The 27,914-nt window shown below is 38.1% G+C and overlaps 1 protein-coding gene across 7 annotated transcripts; it reads right to left on the reverse strand.

The window, feature by feature from the left end:
- NEDD1 (NEDD1 gamma-tubulin ring complex targeting factor) lies at positions 1-27,167 on the reverse strand. 7 transcript variants are annotated; one of them, XM_030003077.2, is made up of 15 exons: positions 27,038-27,167; positions 25,775-25,918; positions 23,762-23,856; positions 22,199-22,315; positions 20,835-20,975; positions 13,300-13,529; positions 11,936-12,137; positions 10,801-10,987; positions 7,784-7,915; positions 7,536-7,583; positions 6,843-7,066; positions 5,937-6,093; positions 5,474-5,630; positions 3,067-3,133; positions 1-2,358 (listed from the first exon to the last, which is right to left on the reverse strand). In XM_030003077.2, exons 2-15 carry the CDS (start codon positions 25,908-25,910, stop codon positions 2,254-2,256), a joined length of 1,998 nt encoding a protein of 665 aa, XP_029858937.1. In that variant the 5' UTR covers positions 25,911-25,918; positions 27,038-27,167; the 3' UTR covers positions 1-2,253. The 7 variants fall into 7 exon arrangements, with proteins under 7 accessions (XP_029858937.1, XP_029858938.1, XP_029858941.1 ...); XM_030003078.2 differs by having other exon boundaries at positions 27,042-27,135; XM_030003081.2 differs by lacking the exon at positions 27,038-27,167 and adding an exon at positions 26,886-27,008.
- Positions 27,168-27,914: the final 747 nt, after the last annotated feature.

Below are 27,914 nucleotides of genomic sequence, written 5' to 3' on the forward strand. Positions count from 1 at the left end.
TTTTTTTCCTCAAAAAGGATAAAACAAGCTTTATTTTAACATACAAATCAGCTTTGTGTACAAGGCAAAAAACATACCCCTGTAGTAATAGGCATATTGGGTCTCCACAGAGCATGTGTAGCCACTTGCGCTACAGTAATCCTGAGATATGGGAAAAAGCCCTAAAAACCTTTAAAAAAAGGCCAAAATACCTCCTTTTAATCACTTTTGCTATAATCACCTCCATTTGGGAATTAAGAAAAACATTATACAGCTCTGAGTCAAGAAAACAAATTATCTACAAGCCAAATACCCAAGATACTTGTCTAATTCCCTGCTGTCATCTGGGTATACTAGCAAGAGCACTTGGTAACAAATCAAGAGATGCAAATATGCAAGGTTACTTCATTAACACTGCAAAGCATGTAGAAGAACGGCAAGATATTTTTGCAACCGTCAACACTATTGTCTTCACGAACTGTGCGGTCAATGTGTCAAGCTTACACATCCTACGAACTTTTATAAGTTCTCTACCTTGTGTGTCAAGTTACTAAAAAAAAAAAAAAAAAAAAACTTACTTTGCTTCCTTTCACCATGAAGTTATATGCAATATAGAAATATTTTTAAAAGCTTATAAAAGCCGTAGAACTGCAGACATTTAAAGTCCTGCCCCTAATATCAAAGACTACTTGAACACCCTCATTTTGCTACAAGATTGTATTTGTCATTAACCAACATGAAAAAAAAGGAAGTCTTTTATTAGAAAAAACAGTTAAAGATAGGGAAAAGGTATAGATAGGGTTGTTTTTTTAGTTTTACAGCATATAAAAATAAGTTACACTATATATTATGGCTTTCTCATTTAGGAGAAGAGTGCCATCATGGATTTAAACACTAGATGTTGTAACTAATTAACTCACCATGTTCTCAGACTTTCCTTGTTTGAGTTCTATGTGAAAAGAAACAACCAAATATTAGTGGGAAAATCAAGAAGCCTCCGAACAATTTAAATAGCAAGAAGCACTTGTAGAAGTCTCTCAGAGAAATTTTTAATTTAATTTAAAATTTTAATTTAATTTTTAAATTAATTTAAAATTGAAGTTTTAATTTAATTTAATCTCTTGGCACAAATAAAGGCCAAGCCAAACCTCCCATGAGCTTCAGCAGAGTCAGGACTTCATACTGAGCTTCATTTCAAAAATGTTTACATACAAGTATCATACCATTATGCTACTGAAGCAATGATTTCTCTTTACTGTTTGCTATGTTAATCATACAACTAAGATACTAGTTAGATTTGGTATGCAGCTATCTCAGAAAGGCTACAATAACACTAAACCAACAAGATTCAAAACCACAACACAACTGCTCAATATTAAGTGTTGTTCACTACGAATAAAAAGGAAGGGGTGGCGGGGGGGTGCAAAAGATGCTTGAGTCAAAGACCGAAAGAGCGCATTTACACAATGCTATATTATTAATGGCTGAGTACACTTACATTTTGAAGTCTACAGCTGCATTCAAATTGGACAAGTTATGACAATATTCAAATATGTGTAAATAAAAAGAATTCTAGTTTCATAGCTAAAGTTGTAACAAAAGTCTCATTGTGCAGTTGAAGTAGCATTTGCAACAAAGTTCACAGCAGACAAGCACAGATTTCAGACTTACAAATATAGCAAGAAAGATCATGGCACTGAATTTGGGAATATTTTCAAGCTCTAGTTTTACTCAGGATAGAAGAGTTGCCATGTGAACAAAGTTAACTGAATACTGTACTTTCCAGCTCCTTATAAACAAGGCTTCACGTCATGCAGAAGATGAGCTTTCTCTCTCCTTTTTCTCCAAGAAAAGTATCCGAAAGGCAAGCTACAGTGATTGTTTCTGACAGCAGTAAAATAAAGCAGCAGATAGAAAAGTAGGTATATCAAAAAATTCTTACAGAAAAAGGCATCCTCCTGGTTTGATTTTGTTTACAAAAAGGCACTTCACATATTGCTAAAACTCTGATAATGTACTTATCCTTTTAGTTTTTCTGTTAGAAGGATGAATTTCAAGGCAGTTAGCATGAGTATGCAAATATTCTTTACACAGTGTTTATCTGTTACAAATTTTATAATTACATATAGTATCTTACACCATTTAGAAGAAAAGATTCATGTTCAAAATAATAGCAGGTCTTCATACAATACTTCAGTGATGAGGGATGATCTGTCTTAAGCAACACACCACCTGTAGTGAGTTCATGCTAATAAGAATAGCAGTGTAAATCTTTCAAAAGTGAGTCCTCAGTCTTTTGTTTTCCTCTCGTAGTCTCTCAATTTCAGCTACTAAGCTTTCATTTACAGAATATCTTTCAAGTAAAGCGTGCATTTCATTCTAGAGAAAAGAAGAAAGTCCCAATCAGTAGCTATAAAGTTAATTATTCCAGTTTTATCCTATCCATTTTCATATCCCTTTTGAAAATTAAATAACCTAGATAACACTGTTTTTAAAAACTTTTGACAAGAAAAGCGAGATTATTTTTTTTTATGCTGACATACTGTATTTTGATCATTAATACATTAGTGAATATTTTATCAAAGGATATTTTGCACTTCTTCAGGATGAGAATCTACTAATGCAGGTTCCATTAAGATGTTCAGTGCTGAGAAAAGGTCTTTTTAATGCAGATCAAAAGAACAAAGATTCATAAAAAGGTGAAGTTAAAGAACACAGAACACAGTTCAGTATGCATGCAGTACCTATAAGTGAAGCTTTCTATTTGAATTCTATCTATCTCCTCCTTACCCCAGCTCTTGGTCCTTTCCAAAGGACAGATGAATTTGTTTCCCTTTTGTCTTTTTATAACTCCTGAAATATGGAATTCATGATATCTACCCAACGCATAAGTTCCCTTTATTTCTCAAGCATAAAACAGTTTAACAGATTCCAATTCATAGTTTCCCCCTCCTTCACATCTAATCCTCCCTTTCTTGCTCTTAATAAGCAAAATTGACTTTCGGTTTTGAGAGAAGAAGTTGGCATGCCTTGGTATTACTAAAAATGAAAACCGAATGTATTTCCCACCATGCTCTTTGTACATACCAACTGCACATGGAACTGCTTGATCATCTCCACTTGCAAATTCACAATATCTCGATGGCATGCTTCTCTGGGGGGAAGAATTGCATAAAGACAGTCCTTAGTTTTATTTAGGAAGCTGTAATTCTCTCCAATCTTCAGCACCCAGAACTTGACAATTCCTCACCTTCATGACATTGTGAAACATGAGTCTAAAAACCCTCAAGCCATGAAACATACTCCTCTACCACTTATTTTCTGGAATGCTTTTGTTACGACGTTGACTTTCATAAGTACCATTTTTTCAGTGTATAAAAAGACAGGATTTTTTCTGTTTAGAAATATAAATATCAATATAAATGGCAATATAAAGATTTTTTTTTTCACTTGCAAGCTGTAAACTTCTCTCATTTTTACTATTCAAAGCTGATTTTCAGTCCCTTGATCACAAGTACCACAGAGAAAGATATTTATCTGTAACTGAAGATGCAGCTTTTCAGTACATCACTTTCAGCACTCTTTTGAAAGAGGGCCCAAAACATCAACCGTGATAAATGACACGTTATCCTCAAGCCCACAGAATGCTCCAGGTTAATCTACATAAGATGTAGTGGCAGAGCTGTCCATGAATTGACATGAATTTGTCAATTCACAGACAACTATTCCACGCTACAAGAACCAAGCTTGGAAATACTCTCTGAACACTACACTAATACGAAGTGTTCCAGATGCTGAGGAAGAACAAGGAGAACAGCTCACAGAAAAGCAGGCAAGCTCCTATGCTCTTCCTGAACAGCACATCACAGTGCAACTGTCTGAGACTGAACACTGTGCTATGGGTACCAACGGTCTGAGAAATAAGGCGTTTCTTAAGTAGACGCACACAGATTTTATTTCATTCTCCTTTCCTAAAACATATAGCAAACCCAAAGGGAATATATTCTTCACTTTCTATTTCCACAGGTTACTGTGCTTCAGAACTCCTATTGAAGGCAAACAATCTTCGAGTATATCGAGCATAGATGCCAGCTGGCAGCTTAGAAACCCAAAGATGTAGGTTATCTCCCAAAGACAGGAAGTTCAAGAAACAAGCAGCTTTTTGGAAACAAATGAGTTATATATGCCTCCTGGTCCTTTTCTCAGGTCCTCTTTTTTCCCCATTACTTGAAGAGGAATGATTTCAGGCAAGAACAGTAAAAATCCTTTCCTCAGATTCCAGAGGGTGAAAGGTATTTTTATCAATGAGAAGCTTGCAATGGCTCCCTTCCCTCTTACTGACCTCAGTACAATCCATCTTTCACATTCAGTTTGAATGTATCCACAATTTACAACTGGGAAAAGGGCCAGCAGAGCCTTCCAGCCACTCCAAGAAGCGTGGGTCAGAAGAGAAACACCATCTCTGAGGCTCCAGATCTGAGATACTAGAAGTACAAGACTGACAAGCACACCTCCCAACACTGGGATGCCTGAATGCAGACTTTAAAGAAAACACATCTGCAATCCGTAAAGTGCACTTTAAGTCATATGAAAGTTACAGGTTTTAATCAGATGTGCGATTATCACCAAAAAATCCCAGGGGAGTTTTACTATACTGTATTCTTATTTAAATACATTTAATAACATTCAATGTCTTTTTCTGTTGGCAGATACAGAACAGCCATAGCACACAGACCTACTAAGCTAGTTTTGCATTGGTTTTTGTCATCAAGTCAGCAACACCTTCCCTGCCCAGCAATCCTTTTCCCCTCCACCATTGCCATCAACCTACTTAATCTTAAACATGGGTTCGGAAGTGATCCCATAGATACAACTCCCTCAACTGCTCTATCTCCTTCAAACTCCACTCTAAATCCATGCTAATTTGACTTACTTCTTTCATGACAAGTGCAATGTTAGTTAGGTATCCACAAAGTATTCTGACACCAACTATCATTTACAGCACAGACATTATTTTAATGTAAAGCTTCACCAGTAGAAATACATACAGTATTTCACCTTACATATGCCAAGCTAACAACAATCAAAGCAAATACAAGTCAACTGTCTAGATCAAACTCTCCACAATGTCAACTTTAAAAGAAATTTCTCCTGCTAGGACAGGGGATGAGCAGGGAGGGAAACAATCAGCACAAGGCTTCAGGAAAGCAGTAAGGACCTCGTTATGCAGATAAATTTACCATCCGAGTAGTATTCAAACACTCATTCTGAAAACATGTTAGCAAAGCCATGCATTAACAGCCCTCAGAGACAACAGTCTAATTAGTCATTCAGAGCTATTAAAAATAAAGTTTCATACCTAGATTTCCAAGATTAGGGCTATTAATGGTGTCATTTCCTAATGCAAGTAGAAATTTGTTAAAGCAAATGCTAAAACTTCTTACTAAGAAAACATGTCATTGAAAACAAAAATGTTCTGCATGAATACCAGTACCTGAAGTCATCCATTGTTTCTTGTATCATATTCTGAATGAAGTTTATTTGGATTGATGTCAGAGGTGCATTTGGTCTGCTACTCCCAATGGTTTCTACTATTTTTTCTGACAATGAACTGGCAACTCCAGCAGTGACAGGTGATGTTACCTTTGGACCTTTACAATTAAAAATAAAATAAATAAATTTTTTTACAAAATCAGTGTAATGGAGTACAAAAGGGTTTTTTTATTTGTCTTGAGGCTTGTCAATATTTTATCTCAAATATCATCTAGTAAAAAAAAAAATAATTAGATCTAGAATGAGTCTTTTCAGAGGCAATTAGAGATGTTCTAGGAGGGCTAACTGGATTTACAGAAGAATCAAGACTGGATGTTCTGTTTTAATGCTAAGGCCATTTTATCAGGTTTCACATCAGTTCACAATCAACCATGCCTAAAACTGAGCCAAAATGATCAACTTACTTGTTGAGGTAGTACCATTTACTGGTAGATCATAAGTAGGATGAGCCTGAATATTCTTCACTAGCCTCTCATTTGTATCAGGAGCCTTTACAGCAGTGGATGGTGGTGGAGGACTTAAAGTTACAGATTCTGCACTTGATGAGCTTGATTTTGAAAGCTGACAATAAAAATAATAATTTTTTAAAAAAAAAGGAAGGTGAACTCTACTTATTACAATTATCTAATTGCACTTGAAAGCTAAGTTTTCAGGAACACACTTTCAAACATTTTTGGTTTTAGGAATCTACTCACAAACATATGCTTTTCATTTCCTAGCAAGACATCTTAAAAACTGATTGCTAAAATATTAAAAATTGCCTCAAGTGTGCAGACACAGAAAGGAGTGCAAAAAGCATGGGCCTCTTAGTTTTCATATCAAACATTTTGCGGTGAAGTTACAAACATCATTCCTAGCAAACTCAGACTTCTCAAAAGCAATACAACAGGAGATATGGTCTCAGCAGAAGCCTATCAAAGGTATCTCAAGAAGGAAGAAGAGAGAGATGAAGGATAGGGAAAGAAGAGGGTGGAATTGACCTAATAAGCAACGAACAATCATACTGGTGCAACCAGCTTATTACCATTCTTGATTTACTAGAAAAATCAAAATATTCCTCAGGCTAGCCCGGTTTTGTTCCTGTGAACTTTTGTAACCTGAGCTTACTTAAGAGAAACATAACATTTATCTTGCATTGCTGAAGGCCGATGCGCTTAAACTGAACAACATTTTACAGATTTGTGTCAATAGTGTGAACAGAGCTGCAAAATAAGATTAGCTGGGACGCTATTAAGGATTTTTCCTTCAAGTAGTAGTATTCTGTCAAGATTCTAAGATGACCACTCATAACAAGAATTAGTGTAGTATACCTGCTTTAAGACTTCTTTAGATTCTTGTTTTCCAAGATTTATTTTCTTAGTGTCAGTCTCTGAATGTTCTTCCTCTTCCTTAATTGGAGATCCCACAAGTGCATGTAACGGGCTAGACCGTACCGGTTGTGCGCTACTGCCCACTGGGCTTCTTTTTACTGGAAAGGCAGTAGGGAGCTGTGGGAGAAAATCCAAACCCAAAAGGTAGGGCTGAAAATCCAGACCTAAAATGAAAAGGGAAAGGTGAAACATGCAGGACAAAAAACAAGCACACACAACAAATCAAACCCATACTGAAAACACCTGTACACCCACACAAAACAAATAAACAACACAACAACAACAAAAAAATCACCCAAAAATGCACCCCGCAAAAACTAAATCCTTAAATCCAACTTACCCTGTCACTGTCCTTATTAAAGTAATAAAACATGAAAAGCCTCTATATATCACTATAAATTGCATAAAGGAAAAACAAAATCACTTTAGGACGACACTCTTGATTTCCTGTTACCGTGTTGTGTCTTACCACCTCAATGTGTTAGACAATTTCCAGAAAAGTTCATTTCTTTCAGTGTCTGCTTTCATTGTTTGTTTATTTTCAATAGTACGACAAAATTAGCATGTAAGAACTAGCATAGGCCTCCAAAGGCCTACCACTGACAAAGAAAAGTGTACTGAAAGTATGTTTACCATCTCCTTTTCCTTGAGGGTCTTCATTCACTTTACTTGCAATAATATCTACAAAACACCAAAACACAGACAAACTAAGTGTTTATTTAATGAAACCTACATCAATATTCGTATCATTGCATCAAGTTCATAATCAAAGACAAATTAAAATACCAAGTAGGTACAGCGGTTGGTAACACACAAATGTCAAAATATCATGCTACATGCAGATAAATGATGATTTACAAATTTCAGTATTGGCAACTTACCATCTCTGACTGGAGAAAACACATCTCCTAAACTACTTCGACCCAAACCATCAAGATTATTTAAATCAGCACTTTTCCCATGATCTGTTTCTTTAGATGGAATCACATCCAAGCTGCCACTATGGGGAAAGCCTTAAAAGGACAGTAACATTCAGTTAGTAATTGACATTTTCCCAAAATAACATACATTTTACCTAAACAATCCCACAGCCAGTATGATGCCTGGTAAGTCCAGCAAGCACTTTAGAACCTTCTACGGATTCCAGTCAGAGGGTCAACTTCAACTTCCTCATTTGGGCTGTCAATGCAGGTGAATACAACTAAAAGCTAAGATACTTACTAACAAAAATAAGATACACTCGGATCGCTTTCCTCTTTTTAAAAAGGAGAGTTGTCAAACTGGAGAATGCACTCATTTTCAGAAAAATCTACATGATGGATGCAGCAAATTTATGGTGTATCAGCTGAAATGAAAACTAGTGAATGCACCTTCTGCTAAGAAAGTAACCACATTCAGATGATGAAAATTTAAATTTATTCTGCAAGAAAAGAAACCTGCTTCACTGGGGCCATTAAGCATTCTAACAGAAATCCTATGAAACATCTACTTTAAAGCTTACCCGATATTAGAAATAAGCAGAGAATATCCTAACATTAGGAAATCAGAGTGAGGTTACAGTTGGAGACAGAAGAAACTTGTTCCTAGACCTTTCCCCACTCCACCCTCAAGCCCCCTCCCTGACCCTATCCAGGGAAAAATAAGTTAGCTTTTGTATGCATGGTAGCAGGAACAGTTGTCTGAATAATGGAAGTATATCTTAAGTCCAAAAAACCATCAGTAATTATTCAAACTACAGTTTTTAGATAAGGAATACATGGAGAAGTGAATTGAACTGCTACGATAACCACCTAAATACCTTTCACAATTTAATATGTTTGAAAACCAGATCAGGACTGTAAGCAAGCTGCTATTCTGCCCTCACTGAACTCCTAACTCTAAAAGTACCTAGATTTTGCTTGTATAAGTTAAGATCTAGGCAAAGAACATTAATGCTGTGCAATACATAAATAATTCTCCTATAAATAAATCACCTGTACATACAAAAGCTTTATTTTGTACCTACTTTAATTTAAAAAAAAAAATAAATAAGATAAACAAACCACTGTTCATAAAAACCTGTCACTACTTCTCTATGTGGGATTACTTGTTCAAGTGATCCAAATGTGACTGTGTGGATGACTACAATCCATCATGTCCAAGTATTTACATAAACTGGAACTTGAGTCATGTTTAAGATTTCACTTCTAAATGTATTAATATATCACATTTTCCACACCTTCAGATACATCAGTTGTGACACATACATAGGATGGCACTTGCTAGTTAAGTAAATACTTGGCGTACTGAGTCAAACTAGAAGTGCAGTATCAACCTGTGCCAGAATCTACAGAGGATCTACACAGAAAAAACATAATATAAAATAGAGCAAAATGTCTTTTGTGTATTTTTACCCGTTCCCCATAATCTAGATGTAATAAGTACCTAAACCAGAGGATGACTGTTAAATAGAAGTTTATGGGAAGCCAGCTCAAAGTACATTCAAAATTCTTCACACACCCTGACTCCATTTATTCTTTTGTACTTTAAAATACCTGTGACAAAAAGCCCCAGACCATTTATAAGCTGCATGAACAGATTTTTTTTTGTTTTAAATATGCTATCAGATCACTTTACTGAATGCCCTTTATTTCTCTGAAGTTAAACCCCATAATCAGGGTCTAGAAGAGCTTCCACAGAACAAATATAGCTTGTGGTCTCTCATCCATTCCCATTTTTAAGTTTAAAGACTGTACCTTCTGAGGTATACAGAGGTCTTTACTTCTAAAGTGAACTCTCAGTTTAATGAAAAATATTTGGTTTACTTGGTAAGCCTTTATTTCCTTAAAACATTTATTATGCATGGTCCTGTTTAATGGCTGTTACCCCTTACATCTTCAAATAAAGATAATAAATCATATTTTAATTGAAATAAAAATTTTCCACACCATTCAGTAATGCTGATTAGCAACACTTCTTGCATACATAGGAAGCGTTCTACTTCACCTTGTAGTTCACTGCATACCCAGGGGAGGTCATTAATACACATCTCTATGAACTGCAGTGGCTTATTGCCTAATTACTGTTGCTAAATGTATTTCTCCTTATTTAAAAAAGGAGGGGGAAAGTGCTGTTGCATTAAAACGGCTTGAGGATTCTTTTTCAAGAATCAAACTAACAGTGTTACTGATTTGACCATATTTTCAGAACCCCTGAATTAAATAAAATTTTAAAAGTACATTTCATATAGTGGCAGAATTTTAGAATAATGCTCAGAATTCTTATAAAGAACTTGTTAATTTCAGAAGCGTAAATAGCAAGTACAGTTATACAACTAATCATACTTGCAACTATATTTAACATCTTTCCTACCATGTGATATTGGAATCATGCCTCACACAAAAATACAGTTCAGTTCTTGCTTGGGTTTTTGGACTAGGGTTTTTTTTTTTTTCCTGTGTTTTGTTTGGTTGGGGTTTTTTTTAGGTGAGGTCTGTTACTTCTGTTTATTAATAGAATTACAAACCATTAGCTCTGCACTCCATACAGACATTGTGTCAGAAAATACATTATGTACATAAGGACAATCTACGGGAAGTCAGAAAGCAAGAGACAGCCCCACAATATCACCATAGAGTTTTCTCCTTTAAATACATACTTTTACTTTCAAGTCCAGAATTTTAGATTTCATGTGTCTAAAGCTTGTAGTACGACCCAATTCACTTCTCACAGTCTCATGCCTAATGCAGTAGGGGAGGGAAAAGAAGGTGCAGATGTGCACACATGAACATGCAGTTCTTCCAAAGAAATTCCCTTCCCTCAGTGAAATTTTTATACTGTAATGGTCAAGATACGAAATATTCCTTCCACCTGTTACGTTATGCCAAATATGATTATAAGAGGAGGCAGAAGACACTACCTGTTTTCTCCTGAAGAACATCTCCTCCCTTATTCTCATTTGGCAGCGTCAGATGAGATGAAACTGTTGCTGATGCTTGAGAGGCAATGTTTTTGATGCCAGGATTTTGAATTCCTCCAAGATTACTACCAGCTTTGACTTCTACTCTTTTGGAAGCAGGTTTATTTGAAGAACCCGTAAGGTTAGACTGAAGAAAAAAATAGAACAAATTAAAAGAAGTTATTATTCCTTCAGCTAAAAGTAAAAATATAAGCCAATATTCTTTCTGTTTCAAAATACTAGAAAAAAAAAATACAGTTCAAGTTGCAAAGGTTGCCTAGGAGATATGCCCTTACAAATATTAAAAAAAGTATCTTAATGTAACTTCAAAGAACGTGGGAAACATCTGTATTATTATATGAATACTGTGTGGACCTGCAAAAGAATAGCAACAGAACTTAAGGTACCAATGGAGTGACCTGGCACAAGCCAATTTTGATCCTAGGCTTAGGCATAGGAAAAATAAGAGATTACATTATCAGGGGCTCCAAATTGTAAAGCAATAGTCAACCACTAACAGCAAGTGTGCTAGAAGAGGAGTAAAGTCCCAGAGCAGTGAAGAATCCCCTTCAAAGGTTCTCTCCTTCTCCACTGAATGGACACGTGGGGTTTCTGGATACAGTAGAGCCTAATTAAGTCTTGGAAGAACCTCGTAAGCTTTTATTATTTAATCAACTTCTCCACCATTTATATGTGCCTGCAAAAGGCCATATATAAGACCATGCAAAACACCTCAAGACAGGCAGCTCTGTGTCTTCCCCTAAGTGGATGGGCCATTACAGACCTTTCTGCTACTGCCTACAAATGAATCTAAGGTGCCACAAACTGATCTGCAATGGCAGCACATTCACACCAGGAAACTTAAGACTGAAGTTTCACTCATTTCTATACTGAGGCTGGGTATGGGGGAATTCCACAATAAAACGCCCTAAAATGGCACTTAAGACTGAGTAGTTTATAATTTCTATGTTGGTATGAACCACTTTTGTTGGCATCTATAATGCTTAGAAACTGAATGCTAACATTTTTTTAGAACTTAATGCTTTGCCTTCATTAATCTGCATATTGAGCAATAAAAAGGAAATTTTTTTTTTACCTTGGAAAAAGTGCTACTGAACTGAAGACGTATGCATTTCACACAGCCTTTGTGAGCAATAACTGTTTTCACTGGTGATGTCAGTTGTCTTAAGTCATACTGGCAGATTTTTCCCCGGGAACATCCTATAGCCAAAGTAGTACCATCAGGCATGAAGTCTACTGTTGTCAGAGGAAAATCAGCTACTATTGTTGTCAGTAACCTTCAAACAGGAGAAAGGTGAGGATAAAGAAGCTTTTAGGGTTCAAAAGTTAGACTTTTCAAAACATAGAGTTATCTAAAAAACAAATATAAAAGCTTTCATAATTCAGCTACAGGTCAGTAGTTCCACTTCTCCAGTCCAAGTAACCAGTGGATTAGGCTTATATAATGACAGAATATCTCAAGTTGGAAGGAACCCATGAGGATCATCGAGTTCAACTCCCTGCTCCTTGCAGGACTACCTAAAAACCAAACTACGTGACTAAAAGCATCATCCAGGTGCTCCTTGAAATCTGACAGCCTTGGAGCCATGACCACTTCCCTGGGGAGCCTGTTCCAGTATACTAAGTGTTTACACTTAAATTAAAGACTGCATATGGTCAAAAAGATTTCACCAGGACAGGATCAAATTGCCTCATAACAGCAGTTCTGGCACCTAAATTATTTACTAGTATCATCACTTCCAGCAGCAATCATACTACATACATCCTGTAGTTTCCCAAGCCTATCAACTCTAACTTTCCCACAAGTCTAGGAAGAACTTCAGGTCCTAGTTTGCATCCTTCTGCTCCACCCCTCCAAACTAGAGCCAGACTCCTGCTTCTATTCAGCTAAAGTGAAAGCACAGCTCGCACTAGAACCAAATTCCCATGAAACCACTTGCCATCCTACCCTCTTACTACACAGTCCCATCACCTACACCCCATGCTTTCTGCTTCTTCAGCCAATGCTCTCCCATATTTAAGGCTCACTATCTCAGCAACTCTGCACCACAGTTGTGTCTTGTACCTTGAACTAGAAAAGCAGACAAGCTAAGCTCAGGTGGGTGCAGGTCCTCGCAGGCTGCACTGCTCCTTACAGAAGCCAATTGCTCTGTATCAACAAGAAAAGCCCACACACAAGCACTTGGGAGAGGTCACTCATACGTAGCACCTCAATTAGTTCCCACACGCCTTGAGTTTTTTGATTGTTCATCTGGGTTGGTTTGTTAGTTAAATAAAAAAGCAAAACGGACCTTGGCACAGGTTCTTTGTTAGCGATATGCCACCACTTCAACCATTCTGAATGTGGTCTGAATTAAATATTTCATAGTTAGGCATGCTTTTTCAGTTTATAAAAACCAAATAAGGATCCTATAAAATCAAAGTCTTTAAAATACTCACTTTTTACTTGAAGTGTCATAGAGAATAATTCTTTTATCCAAACCTACAGTTACAAGCAGCAGCTTATTGACTGGAGAAAAGCAGATTTCTGAAGCTGGTGCTTTATGAGTATTTTCAAAATTATGATATGGGTTCTGGCTATTTACATCCCATAGAGTTACATTTCCACTGTCAGAAACACTGCCCAGCAAGGATTTCTTAAAGGTTGAATATTTCAAGTGTCGAATAGGCTGTAAAACAGACATAAAAAATGAATTGTAGTACCACTATTAAACACCATATTAATTTATTTTATAAACATACACACCACATCAGGAATACAGATGTTACATTAAGTTAAAGTAGTTTACACAGGCTAGCCACTCTAAAAAATAAAAATTAAAAAAAAAGGTCATTTCACATTACAATGCCATTTGTGCTGTCAGGTGGCAGACTTTTTGTTTCTTCTAGAAAAGTTTCTTGGTTTGTCAGCAAGTATCATGCCATCATACCCACTACAAAAAAAAGACCACGCCACACCTAAAATCGAAGGAGTGAAAAGCTACAGTATTTCATTCATTGGTCTCCTGCCAAGAATGTTACACTTAATTCCCCTCCACTGATTTTAAGTAGTTGGATATAAGGCAATTTGATAAGACACACAGACTGCAAGTATGGAGGTCCTGCAGAAGAACAGACTTCACCCTGAGAGCTAGGACCACAGAAGAGGGTAATATGCCTGGTTTATCACATGCAGCCTTGCTATCGCAGAGCCATGTAATACAGGAACTTAATTTGCCTTTCAGAAGCAGGTAAGCATTTTGTTTCCACCATCTTGCTTCAGAGGATGTTTCAGAACCTATCTGCTCTAATACTAAATCACAATACTCAATTTCCAGATTAATTTTGTTGATGACCCATTTGCACTAATTCACCTCCATGACAACAACACCCTTACACTTAAAATTGTTTCCTAACTCCCCAGTGCTGCTTTTCCCTGTTTTAATAAACAGCCACCTCACCTTCTTTCAGGCTTATTTTGCTATAAACAATAAGCAAGACTCAGTTTCCTAAGACTGGTTTTTCAGTACCATCACAGTTTCTTTGTAACTCTCCCAGCTTGAATCTTTCCTGAATATGGACAACCAGAATCTTGTATCATCATAAAACAATTTTGCTACTGCCTTACAAAGGCAGTAACACTTCACCCATTTTATACTCATCCTGACGTATCCTAGACTGCATTTTCTTTTTTGTGATCCAGCCTGTTTTGGTTGCTCATTGCCATTTTATGATCACGAAGCCCAAGTCATTCTTTCCCTTGGGAATTTTCAAATCCTAGTCCAATACAAAAAGCCTCACTTGTGACCTAAGCCTGGTACCTTGATTTCTATACTATCATTGTTGTTCTCACGTCTATTATTTCAATCATTTTTAGATAGTCACAATCCTCTCTTACAGGCAATACCTTCCAACTGTGTCTCATCATACCTCTACTTCTCATATCATAACCATTACTGAAAATATTAAACAAGATTAACTACTGATAACCCAAACAAATACTGTTCTTTCAATATTACCTACTGTCTTCTTTCCTACAGCCTATTTCTTACACATCCTCAATTCCTTTCTAAACCTCCATCCTCTCTAATATTTTCTCACCAGGCACTGAATCAAGTGCTTTACTCAAGTCCAGACAGATGAGAGCCATTACATTTTATTTGTCTGAAAATGCTCTCAAAAAGCTATTATATTATTCTAGTGTAATCCACAACACAATGCACTGTACTGGATTTTTATCCTATTTCTCTCTTTCACTTCATTTCAATGGAGATATTTGTTGGTTCATATGCCTCCAACGTAATTTCTAGCACTTGTATTGCATGTCTCACTGGAAGCCTAATTGCTCCACAAAGAAGCAGCACGCTCAACTGCATATTCAAACAGGACAGAAGATGACTGTTTACAATTAATATGGTCCTCTACTGGATACAATGGAGACATTTTTATCAGCATTTTTCAGTTTATTTACATTGAAAAAAGAAATATTGAGACAATCAGGAATAACAGCTTCAATTACATACATGAGCTACACGGGAAACATGCCTGCTCCTCACAGTTATCTCACTTCTTCTCCTCCAGATACCCTCCTTACTGCCCTGGCATCTGCTCATGGTCCATTTTCTCCCTCCTCTGTCCTCCTGCCTACCACAATTACTCTCTCCTAGCTCTCCTCAAACATCCTTTGCTATCCTGCCAAGTCTCCCATTTTCTTTTCTCATTTTTCCTTCCAGTCTCACAGGCCCAAGGCTAGTTCTCAGTTGTTTTTTCATATATATACCTTCCCCATATTACACCTGTTCCCCACTTCTCATTGAAGTCATGGTGCTTCCTCAGAGCAGCTTCACAGTTTAATTTCAGGTTGCCGATGAAGGAGGTGTGAGGTGTGGAGAAAATCCTATTCACTCCTCACTTTCACTGAATTAGGTTAGCAACAAACTTCACTTGCAACAATGCAATTGTTATATCAGACTCAAGGAATGGAAGCACCTAAATCTGTGCACACTTTTATGAGACAGCCAAATGCATCATATTGGCGTCCCTGACAGTATGCTACATGTCCAAGTTTCAAATTCTTGCCCAGACAGCTGGAGGCACGAAAGAACCTCATTTCTGAAAGGCTGCTTGACAAGACAAAACCAAAACATTTCTCCTCCCAGAGTGAGTCACTTAAATTTGAAGTTTTCTACAGAAAATACTTTACCTGAGAAACATCTAGGTGAAAAAATATAGCCTTTAGCTTCGCACAGTTAGAGACAGCAGACAACCAAGCCTCATATGGGAAAGCATCAAGGATTAAGATGCAGGTGGTCAAACCACATCACTTGCAATAAGTCTTAGCTACATTTTCCTCATTTCCCACCCCATCCGTAATCAAAGAGCAAATTAGAAACTGTATTTTCAAATGAGATTAGGCTTCATCAAGCAGCATTCTGTCTTTATCTTTAAAATGTTGACTTAACTCTACATGAACTTTATAACAAAACAAACAAAAAACCAACATGCATTCACTGGAGTGAAGTTAAAATACACATACAACCACTACGAAATCTGACAAGTATACACAGAAAATTTTCTTTTTTGTGACCCAGTGCTGCAAGGGAATGGGACTCCATGTACAGGAAGAGATGAACTACTACACTTGATCAGACGTTGGAGCTATTTAGTCCTACAGCGTATGAATGAAAGTGTTTGATACTGAAGTTCTGAAAAAGGTAAAAGGGACCGCTCCTCACCCACCACAGGAGATGGATCCAGGATAATCTAATGCTAGGAATAAGTCTCTTCCAATCAATTAAAACCAAAACTTATCTCCTTTATAATATTCCTTTTCTTGTAATTCTCAAGTTACTTTTCCAGCCTTCTCCCTCTGATTACATTTATTGCCAAAGACAATGCTAAAAATCAAAAATCATCATGATCAACTGTGTGTTCAGAGAAAATGTTTTTATGTTATGTTTATGTCACTGAACATTACTGTTTAACTGTGTATCCCTTTATGTTGTTATTTAAGAGGTTTTCTGTTTTCTTCAGTTCCTTTCTTTTTACCAGACTTCTTACCTACTTCTAACCCCTCTGTACCTCTGTCAATCCTAATTCTGTAAACATTTTTGAGCTGTCACGCATAATATTCTAGATCAGATTCTATAATCTATTTATAATTTCAATACATGTTTCTTTATCTTATTTCTTATATTTTCTAATGTTTTTGTCTATCTTAGTGACAAGAAACTAACACGTAGTCAGTCTTCACCAAATAGTCTTTAAAAAAAAAGTCAATTTTTGCTTGGCATGATGAAGTCACACAGAACTTTGGTACACTCCTAGTCAGGTTTTTCCCCTGAAGAAGCTGAACTTCATTTGTCATTTCCTGTCCCTTTTCTTAAGTTACAGTTTAGAAACAAAAGTTCTGTTACTCAGATTTTGAACACTAAGGCCTCCAACCCAGCCTAGCTGAAAACAGCCCCAATACAGTTCCTTGGCCTTTGTACTGTCAGCAATAGGAATCCCAAGCCTAAAATGGGCACACAACCCACACGGTTTAACTGCAAGGTTTACTAGTTACAAGAAAAAAATTAGCTAAGGATGTGGGAGACGAGTTAAACATTGGTACTTTTCTGAAAAGAAGCCCGAGAATGTTTACAGATTACAATTTCATCCACAAAATCAAATGGCAAAGGTGTAGGACATGTTTCACCAGGAAAAATCTGACTAGGCAAGCTTAAGTATCTTACCTGAATTGGATCTAGGGCAATATTTAAGATACTTGCTTTATTTTAAGTCAGCATAGCCATTCACTAGGTGAAACTCAAATATGCATAAGTAAATGTCTGAATCGAAGTGGGAAGGGGTCATCTGTTTTCTAATTATTTTAGTCATTAATACTAAACTCATTTCAAGATTGTTAGGAATGATGCAATTATTTGGAAGGAGTCATGTTTTGGAACTAATCTGTCAAAATTGAACAAAAAAAAAAAAAAGGCAGATATTAAGATGTAGTGAAACTTGCTTCAGAAGTACAACTCCTGAAGATCTCTGGAAATTCTGCACACAGAGAACTACCAGAAAACATTTAGCGCAAAGTGCTGAACCCACAAAGAGAAAATTAAGTCCTCTTTGGAACACTTTACCAGTCAAAGTAGCACAAAAAGCCATATACATCTTTTTGCCTTCGCAGTGATTGGAGTAGATTTTCTGTAGAAAATAAAAGTACATTTTATCTTTAAGCTTCACAATAAGACAGCTGAACAAGGAACAGTGCACTTCAGAAAATGGTTGGTCTGTTGCTGAGAAGGACTAGCTACACTTAAGGCCTTTCACCACTGGAAACCAAGAGAAAAGCCCAAAACTAAACCAAAAGTAGTCTAGCGTCATTGATTACCTTATTTAAAGATAGTACAGTTTCTTAATCTCCTTTATACCTTGGTGAGCCTTATAAGTGAAAAGGCGGATGTAAACACAGTTGATAGTCTTCAGCTTTTAAAAGCTATTTCACTCTATGGAGTTACCAGAACTCATCACACTTCTCTACAAATTAGCCAGCTGTTCAAACAACTAAACTAAATCCTGTTGCTAGGAGAACAGCACCAGGCAGTGAAGACTTAAACAAACATTATGTTTCGAAACAAACCTTAATTCATCTTCACAACAGCAAGCAGATAAGAATCTGGTAGTCTAAATGAATACCAACAGCAAAGACAAATTATGGGATCTGCAAACAGCTCTGTGCAAGAACTCAACTGTAGTAAAGCACAAAGGTGTTTCTAAATCAAAATCAATTAATAGAATATAGGCCAAAACTTATATGAAAAGAAAATTGTTTATAGTCACAGAAAACACTGCAACCTTGCGCTATTCTACTACTTGTAGAGTCTATACAATATCAGAAATTAAGTGGCAAGGAAACTACATTCCAACATGCTCAAACAGAGACAAGCTAAATTTTATAAGGTTAGTTTGACCTCACATTCCCCAGTTGTACAAAAAGTTACTAGGGAGTGGTAACCCTTACTAAGCCAGACAGCTAGTGCCAGGATCAAGCAGGACAATACACTGTGGATCTATTCAAGCTTACTCTTCGAAAACCGGGCCCCTAAACTATAAATCGAGTAAAGGCTTTTTAAATTTAAACAGAATTACACAAGTCTTCAGATATTTGCTTCACTGCACAATTAATCCTGCAATTCTCTACAAGTACCAGTTAAAACCCAAAACAAAAAATAAAGCTACTTTAGCGCATAAGAGCAAAAATAATTTTTAGGATATAAAATAAGCTGATAAACTGGGACATCCAAGTACTCATCCCATTACACAATTACAGCTCGATTGCATTTTAAATTAAGGCTGCAATCAAATAACTGCCCCCCTTTAGAAAATGTTACAGGCCCTTTAGAAAGTGAACAGTAGCTCTGTGCTTGCAATGACTTTGATTTAACACTTCAAATATCCTTATCCATCTTAAAGGTCAATCAGCTTTGCAGTAGGCCTCTTGATTTCATCTGCCAAAATAGCTATTCACTGCATCACTTATTCCTAATCACTTTTTGGTGGAAAGACTTGAATATATCAAACAGGTTGATGCAAATCATCCTCATAAGAATTTTTTCATCTTCCAGTTAACTAGCAACATAGCCCCCACTCTGGATATTCACCTCAGCTGTGTAATCCAGCCATGGATATGCCTGTACCTCCTGCCTCACATCCACGTTTTTCATAAGATCATAACAATCAAATCAGAAAAATGAACCGACTATATAGATGGATTTTTAAGATCAAACCAGGTATGAAGTACAATTTTGCTTCAATATAAGTATGAGGCTATGGTGATGGATCAAAGACACTGCAGCACCCAAGAGCAGAGACAGTTTGAATTTAACAGAGATTTTTCAACAGGAAGTATACCACAATTCCCGTGATGCTATAAAGTTGTAAGAGATTCTTCATCAAGTTATATTGTTCGTGCTAGACAGGAGAAAAATTTAACTTTATACTCTATCTGCAATCTAGGACTGAAAAAGCTGCTGCAGTAACAGAAAATGAGTAAGTCACAACTTCAGTATTCCCTGCAATATTAAAGGTCAGGTTTATGACCAAAGCAATGGTTCTGCATCCCCTAGGCAGCTCTTATCACTGTAAAAATGACTCAGTAAAAAATAAAAGAATGCCTAGAACGCAAACACTTGGCTGTGCCTAAGACAACGTTCACACTAAGAATGCACACTGGAACTTCCAATGGGAAAACACAGCTCATTTACTACTGCAGATGCCCTTATATCAAGGGAATTCCCCTAATGATATCCACTAATTCTCCAGTATCTTTTGAGTCTACAAGAAGGAATTCCAGTGGAAAACCCTACCAAGGCCCTTAAGTAGCACATATGGTTTGTGTTTGTCTTTTGCACAGTTTTCCTTCAAACTAGTTATCCAAAATCTTGCCTAAACAGCTAAGTAGGTAATATAAAATCTCATCGCTTTTCAGTTTGAGCAGCTGTGCAATTTTCATCTCCAGATTAAATTAATTTATTATTTCCAAATGCAGGCTTATATACACCCCTACTGTACAGATGGCTGTGTTCAGGTGAACATTTGATTACTTTGGGTAAGTCAGAACACAGGCTACATGGTCTTTGCTCTTTGCAACAATATGCATTGAGTTGTGCATTGAAATCCTGCTTTGGTTTGTAAAGCCAACTGGTTTTTGTTCAGTTTTAAGATGTGTAGAAGTTTGTTCTTGAGGAACCAGAGTCTACAAAGTAAAATTTGCTGTAACTTGTACATAAGTAAAGGTACTTGAGAAATTTGTATTTCAATGTTACCTATTGTTTAAGACTAGAATACACACAATGGTCTAGTTTTTTCTTTTCTGTAACTGCACTCTTAAAAATTAAAAGGAAACAGATTAACAAAACTTAAAAGCTCTTGATATGTACTTTCAACTTCTAAACAGTGTGAACTAAAGCTTCATACCTGAAAGGAACTTAATACAGATAGCCTACCTGACGGCTGCCATAACCAAAGGGAGTACTTGATAAATTGGTGGTAACACTGTGTAGGATAATTTCACCACTCAAAGATCCAGAAGCAATGTAGCAATCATTCCAATTATATGTAATACATGTGACTTCATCTTTATGATCCTGTGGGGGAGAGAGGTTAGAGGGAGAGGGTTAAAGACATTCAGGATAACCATATTCCTTCCTAATTCGTGCTTTTGCAGAAAACTTCAGTTTGATGGGTTTTTTTCTAACCAGCTGTAACATTTAAAAAGATTATTTAAGAGTTATTATGGAATATCCCAGAAAACAGCAGCAGAACACACTGAAGATCAGCCATTATATTTTAACCACTGTGTGATTCTTTTCAGAAGATTGTTTTAATAAATTAGTAAAGATGATGCTGTAATTATATATAATATTTTAATGACAGAACCATAGAGGCATCTACCACAGGTGTCATTAATGTTATTTTAAAAGTAAAGTCTTACAGAAACCAGTGATATTTGAATAGACTTTCTGTGAATCTGATGTACTACTGCCAACTTCCCCTTCTGTCACTTTTAGCATTAACACCTATAATTACCAAATAGCTTTTTAGTATAGTCATTTGCAATGATGATATTGTGTTTACTGAATATACAGGGGAAGACAATCGAGTACTCCTAGCCCAAAAAAGGAGAAAAAGATATTTAAAGTATTGTATTAGCTACTCAGTAGTTTTGTTTCAAACTGTAACTTTAAAAGTCCAAGAAAAAAAAGAATAAATCAAAGCTAAAGTTTTATAGCCTCTTAACAGTGATCCTAAATGAGGGCAAATCATCTACTGAAGGCATCGTGGAAATATACTAGACCATCCTAAGTTTTGTGCATCACAACAAGGTTTTAGAGAATTCATACTAGATCAGTTAGAAGACGACAACCATGTCTCAGTTTTGCATAACATTAGTTCTACTACAGTATTCTACAAATACAAAAGTGTTTTGTTTGATGTGTCGGAAACAGCAATTATCCGAAATGCTGCCCCTGGAAGAAATCCCCATCAGAGAGTATCAATACAAATTCGCAAAATAAGAAGCCTATTCTGAAAATTTAAACATACTTTATTATAGAACTGTACTCCGCAGACATCAAGTTAAGTATGCTTGTTAAATTAAATTTGCTATTTACAGCACATAAAGAACACAAACTTGAACAAGACACATGTGTGCTAGCTCCTATCTGCGAACTTGATCCTGCAGATACATGACTTCGAGAAAGTTTTGGGGGTTTTTTTGGGGTTTTTTTGTTTGTTTTTTTTTTTTTTTACAGTTGGCAGCAAAACCTGTAACTCATGAAAGCTACAGCTCTTCCTCAGCCAAACTTACCTTAAGGCTACGGTAAACCCTTCTGGATTTCAGATCCCAGATATTAACTGTGTTATCAAGGCCTCCACTCGCAATATATGAAGAACTAGAATTCAAGCTCACACATGTCTGTTTTGCCTGATGGAGAAGGGAAAAAAAGGTATGTTAAAGATAATGCAGGGATTTATTCAAATTACTTAAAAGCATATTGATGTGTGTTTTCATCTTCATTAACACAAATAGTCCCACTGACCAACGGAACCATTGCTACACTACAGTCAAAAGGCATTTAAAATCCAGTCTAGTTTGGACATATGTTTAATAGACTTTAAGATCTAAATATATTAATTAATAAACTCTCAAATGCTCACATTTTCCCATTCCAAATTTTTTTTAGCACCTTTTCCTTCAATATGTATTTTCCCTTTAAATTATAGCTCCCTAAAGTGCAATCATAGACTTCTATTCGGGTACTGAGTTTTTAAAAGAAAATGCTAAGTTTAGAAAAAAACTCCTTAAAAGAAAATCAAGAAGTTGTCTAAGTCATGTACTTCACATTCCCTAAACATTACAAAGAATATTATAGCAGCAAACCTCATAATTCGGTAAAGTGATTCTTTTTAAAATAATCACTGAAGTACCAGCTTTTGAAAAAAATGTCAATCTTAATGATAGATCTACATCGAGGACAAATTATTATTCAGTTCTATCATGTTGAAAATTCACTTTTAAGTTCCTGAGATTTGAACTAAGAAAAAACAAGTCCATCTAATTATTGACATGGAAAAATTGGAAATGATTGCATTAGTTACAGATCAGATTTAGCGAAATCTCCAGGACAAACACTTCACCTTTGAAAGCGTTTGCTTCAGCAACCTAAAAGCCAGGTTTGAACACCTTTTCTGAAAATTTCCAGTCCAAATTAGCATTACAATAGCTATCCAAGGAGAATAATTAGAATGGTTTAGAACACTAACAAATCATTCAAACAACCACGACAAGAGACTCTTCTAAAACTAAGTCCAGCTTTCTGAAGAGTTTATAGTGCCACGCTTCCACTTAACAGGAAAAAAACCCTGACCATAACAGAAGTGCTACTATTTCACACATTTCCAGAAGCTACTGCATGTGCACTCCAAGAACAACCTTTAGATAGACTCTTTAAGTTGTTCGGTGTACAATGCACAGGCATGCATAATACTGACAATTCAAGGTGGAAAACGAAGTTCAGACTTGAGCTCTGTTCCATCGCCTACACATTAGATCAAGTTCAAACCACTGCCTGCCTTGGGCTATCACACTGCGGCTCAACAGGCAAATTCCCCTAGCAGAAAGCTACCAGCATCAGAGGCTAGTACAACTGCATTTGTATTCTCTTACTGGTCGAACTATTTCAAAACCACTATTCCCCTCAGTCTTTATATGTATTTAACTATGCACAAAAAAATGTTTTTACATACATGTCATAACTCTAACAACAGTAAAATTAAATTGACCCCAATATGCAGAACAGATGTGATACAAACAGTACACAAGGTGGAGGGGGGGTGGGTAAAAACAGGGACCAGCATTACTCATACTTACTCCTTCAGCTATTTCAAAGAGTGGAACAGGTTTGCTTTTACAGCTTGAAACAACTATTTTATCACCAGCAGCAGAAGCAGTGGCCAGGTATCTATCTTAGTCACAAGTTATGGACCATAATTGTATTATACTGGTGATTAATAAAAGCAACAGTAAGTTTCCCCTACCGAACAGAAGACAGATTGGCTAAACAGTCTAAAGTACTGTACCTTGAAGGGACCTAGAAATAGAAACATAAGGCTATTTTCCAAGCTTTCATTAAAAAGCTCTTGCATTAACTACAGCCCTTACTTCCCAATACAAGGAAAAGCAATTTCTTTCCGAGAGAAGAGAAGAAATATCTGGCAGATATTATTTAAGAGCTCTTCACCACTAAGGCAGCTTATCTGCTCTACAATTTTGTTTCCCCACCACTCCCAAGTAAGAGCCCCATTTATCACTAAAGTTCAAAGGAATGTCTGTTGCTGTTAGCAGACTCTGGATTTAAAGAACCTGTTGGTGACAAACGTTAAACTATTTCACTATATAGTTTCTCGAGTACAATAAATGTTTGCTAATTTGTCTCCCTCTGTACCGAGGGGAGAAAAACAAAACCCCCAAAAAGAACCTTTTACGACACCAACTCCCTCAAAGTAGTAAGAAAAGCCTTCAATATAGAAGTACAGAGCAGGGAAACTGCCTCTGCACCCCCAACAAGCGGATCAAGTAATCATTTAGATCCACGTCCTGTATGTCTTCAGGGCAATGCTCATTATGATTTTATATTTGTTTATTTAAGAATACAGGTTAATTGGCTGGACTTAACACTAAAGAACTGATAGGCAGATTAGCGCTTGCTATTTCTTTCATTATTTTAAGGCACCATTTTAGCTTATAGAATCATGCAGTACCAAACCCAATGCTCTACCCCTAACAAACATTCAAAAGCATATAGGAGTAAGATAGTTCATTGTTGCAGTTTTGGGGGATGGAGAGGAGTCTAGGCAGAAGAAAGCATTACAAGACAGACTGTCTGTTGCTAAAGTTTACTAAACAACACATATAAGTGTATATACGTATAAAAATACTATATCTATGCTCCAATTTCTTTGTAAGCTCCATACCTAAAACATTCATTTGTGCTCTATTTATTTTAACTTTTCTCTCATACATCCACTTATTTGCAGACTTAGAGGACAGAGATTCAGAACTTGCAGGACCTAACTGTTAGGTGTCAGCATCTTGTCCTTCTTTTACATCAAGATCAGACATCACTGCCTGTTCCCATGACAGTCAAGCTGTTCCCCTGACAGTCCATTGTTTTCATGAAATTTCTCGTATATTTACCTAACACCTGGCACCTCATATCACTATTCTGTAATAGGCTTCCAAGACAGAGGTGAAAGGTCTAAACAGGCCAGATCCATTTTCATGCATAAATCACCACCATCCTATGGATGTTTTCCTACACATCCAACACGTTTGTGCTTCCTCTGTAAATGCTACAAACAGCGCAAAGAAAACCAGGGCCTACAGACAAAGAGGTAAGTGTACACTATCAAAGACTATCAGAATCCATGAGAAGCTGTTCAAGGGAAACAAACAAACAAATCTTTCATTACAGTTTTCCTCTCTACACTATGTATAGAATTTTACTACACGAGCAATTGTTTTGTTCAACCTTGTCAGTAAATTAAGCACTGCCTTGAAAGTTAATATTGTAATCAACTATCGAAGAAACAAATGAGTAAGCTTTACAGTTGGTAGGCAATTCAAGCATATCATAATCATTAAAAAAGTGTTAGCCTCCTAAAGGAAGAGAAACTTCTTCAGAAGCATTTACCAGCATGAGTTCATTTTGTAAATCACTTCAACACAGAGAACCACAACATTTTCTTCACAATACATACAAATCTTTTTATACAAGACTTCAAAACTGTATCAGGCCTGTGATTTACAGACACTTTAATAAAAAAAATTCACTGAAATTTTGCAGAACGCCCACAAAACTATGGCTGAAACTGTAAAGGATACTATTGCTGGCCCAACATAGTGAGCTGACTGGATGTGGGGGTGTATGTGGGTTGAACTGCTCCACCACAGTTAGAGATGAGGAATCCCATATTTTAACGTCATCTCCTGATGAAGCAAAACGTATGCTTTCTTGCATGGCTGCACCTGTTTTTGCAGAAATAAATAAAAAATGAAAATACATATTAATAAAAAATAAAAATATACAACAAGCAACTTCACAAATGAAAAGTAATTTCCCGTATACTATTTAATATTGTTTTCTTGATAACAGGGACATTTAATTGGAGAGTTACACAATTAGTACTGTTCAGCTGAATATACTACTGAAAGCAGCAGACACTCCGCACTTTTGTTACTTGAATTCTTGCAGGAAAGGTATGCTTTCCTTTTCACAAAGGAAAAGCCAGCCCCTCTACGGTATCAAGAGACTAAAATGATGCTTGTATCTCCACAGAGTTTACAGCTGCCTAACACGAAGCCGTGAGCATCTCAGGGACTCATTTCCCACCAGCAGATGGAGGTACACAAACCAGAATCAAACCGACTGTTGGGAGGGGAAGGCTGGAAGTTTGGACCTAAAGGACTCACTTCAGCGTTTCTCTCACCACCTTAAAGGAGTCATCCGAGAATCCTTTAAACTAAAACTTTAACGGAAGAACACGAGCGACAATGAGTCACCTTTCAACGCAACTTACACAACATTAAAAAACCAAAAAGACCACCAAGGTACTACTATTTGTTTGGACCGACGCCGTTTTAAGAGTTAAAACCAGGCTAATCGATTCCAGGTGTGTAAAGTTTATTCTCAGCTTTTAACTCTGGGTAATTTTAAACCAGCAACAAACAAGGACTCAAAAGGCTTTCCTTCACCTGAAAGCGGAACCACCCTTTAGCCAAAAGTTTCCGGGACGCTTCCACACAGCTCTGGGCCACGAATTCTCACTGCCGAGAACGTCTGAGAGGTGCACAACACTGAACAAAACTACCCGGGACGCTCAAGTTCCACAACCGCCTCCCTCGGCCGTTACCCAAGCCATCACCCCGCGGAGCTGCTCCCCGCTCCTTCCCTACTCCTTCCGCCCCTCACGGGCCTTCTCTCCCCGCTCCCCCCCTTCAGCCCCGGAGGCCGCGGGACGAGCCGCTCTCCGCGCCCCACGGCGCCGCCAACCGCCCGGCCCCGCGCTCCCGCTCAAGGCGGGACCCCGCTGCGGGCCGCCCCCGCGTTCCGGGCTCTCCCTCCACCGCCGACCGCCGTTAACCCACCTGCCGGGGCGGGCACCGGGCCGAGCCCGAGCCCCCTTCCCCTCAGCGGCCCCCGGCGCCTCCTGAGGGATCGGGGCCCCTCCTCAGGCGCCGGCCACCGCGATTGGCTGAGACCTTCCTGCTCCCAGTTCTCGACGGGGTCCGCACGCCCTTCGCCGGCCAATGAGCGCCGCCCTTTGCCGCGCGCCCTCCCTCGCGGGCCGGTTTGCCGCGCCGCGGCCCAACTTCGCCACCCGTCCCAACAGCCCCCGCGCGCGCGCCTTCGCGTCCACCCCCCGCGGCGTCTACGGTGGCCCGGAAGGAAGGGGGGGGGGGGGGCGGGAGCGCGCGCCGTTCCCGCCTTTCGGGCCGTTCCCTGCGGTGTCGCCCGGTTCTGAGGCGACAGCCCCGGGGAGCGGCGGCCGGCCGGCCGGCACACCCCGGCGGAGGCTTTGCCTTTGCCCGGGCGGGCCCGGCTGAGGGTCTGGACCGAGTGTGGGTGTCTGAGGGGGCCCGGAGTGCCGGACCTGGAGGTCTGGCTGGTCAGCGTGTGCCGCCCGCTCGGGGCCTCTGGGGAGAGGGGATCGTGTCGGGGGTGGGGGTTGAGGGGACACCGGCCCCAGAGCACCGCCTGGAAACCGCCGGGGAGAAGCTGACGCCAGCCACGGGTTAAGGAATCGATCGTGCTCCCCGCGATAGGTTGGTTTTGAGGGGCGCCGGGTCCGGGACCTGCCGCGTTTTAAATGGTCAACTTGGAGAAAGGGCTGTGTTTTCAGTAAAGAGCACCCAGCACAGCTGGGCCAGTCCTTGTTCTTCCCTGGGACATCTTGGGGACAGATCATAATAAAGAATAGCGATAAACACATCCCGGACTGAGAAGCAAGCCCCTGATCTGTAC

This window comes from Aquila chrysaetos, chromosome 26 (genome assembly GCF_900496995.4).
Source record: "Aquila chrysaetos chrysaetos chromosome 26, bAquChr1.4, whole genome shotgun sequence".
Taxonomy (NCBI): domain Eukaryota; kingdom Metazoa; phylum Chordata; class Aves; order Accipitriformes; family Accipitridae; genus Aquila; species Aquila chrysaetos.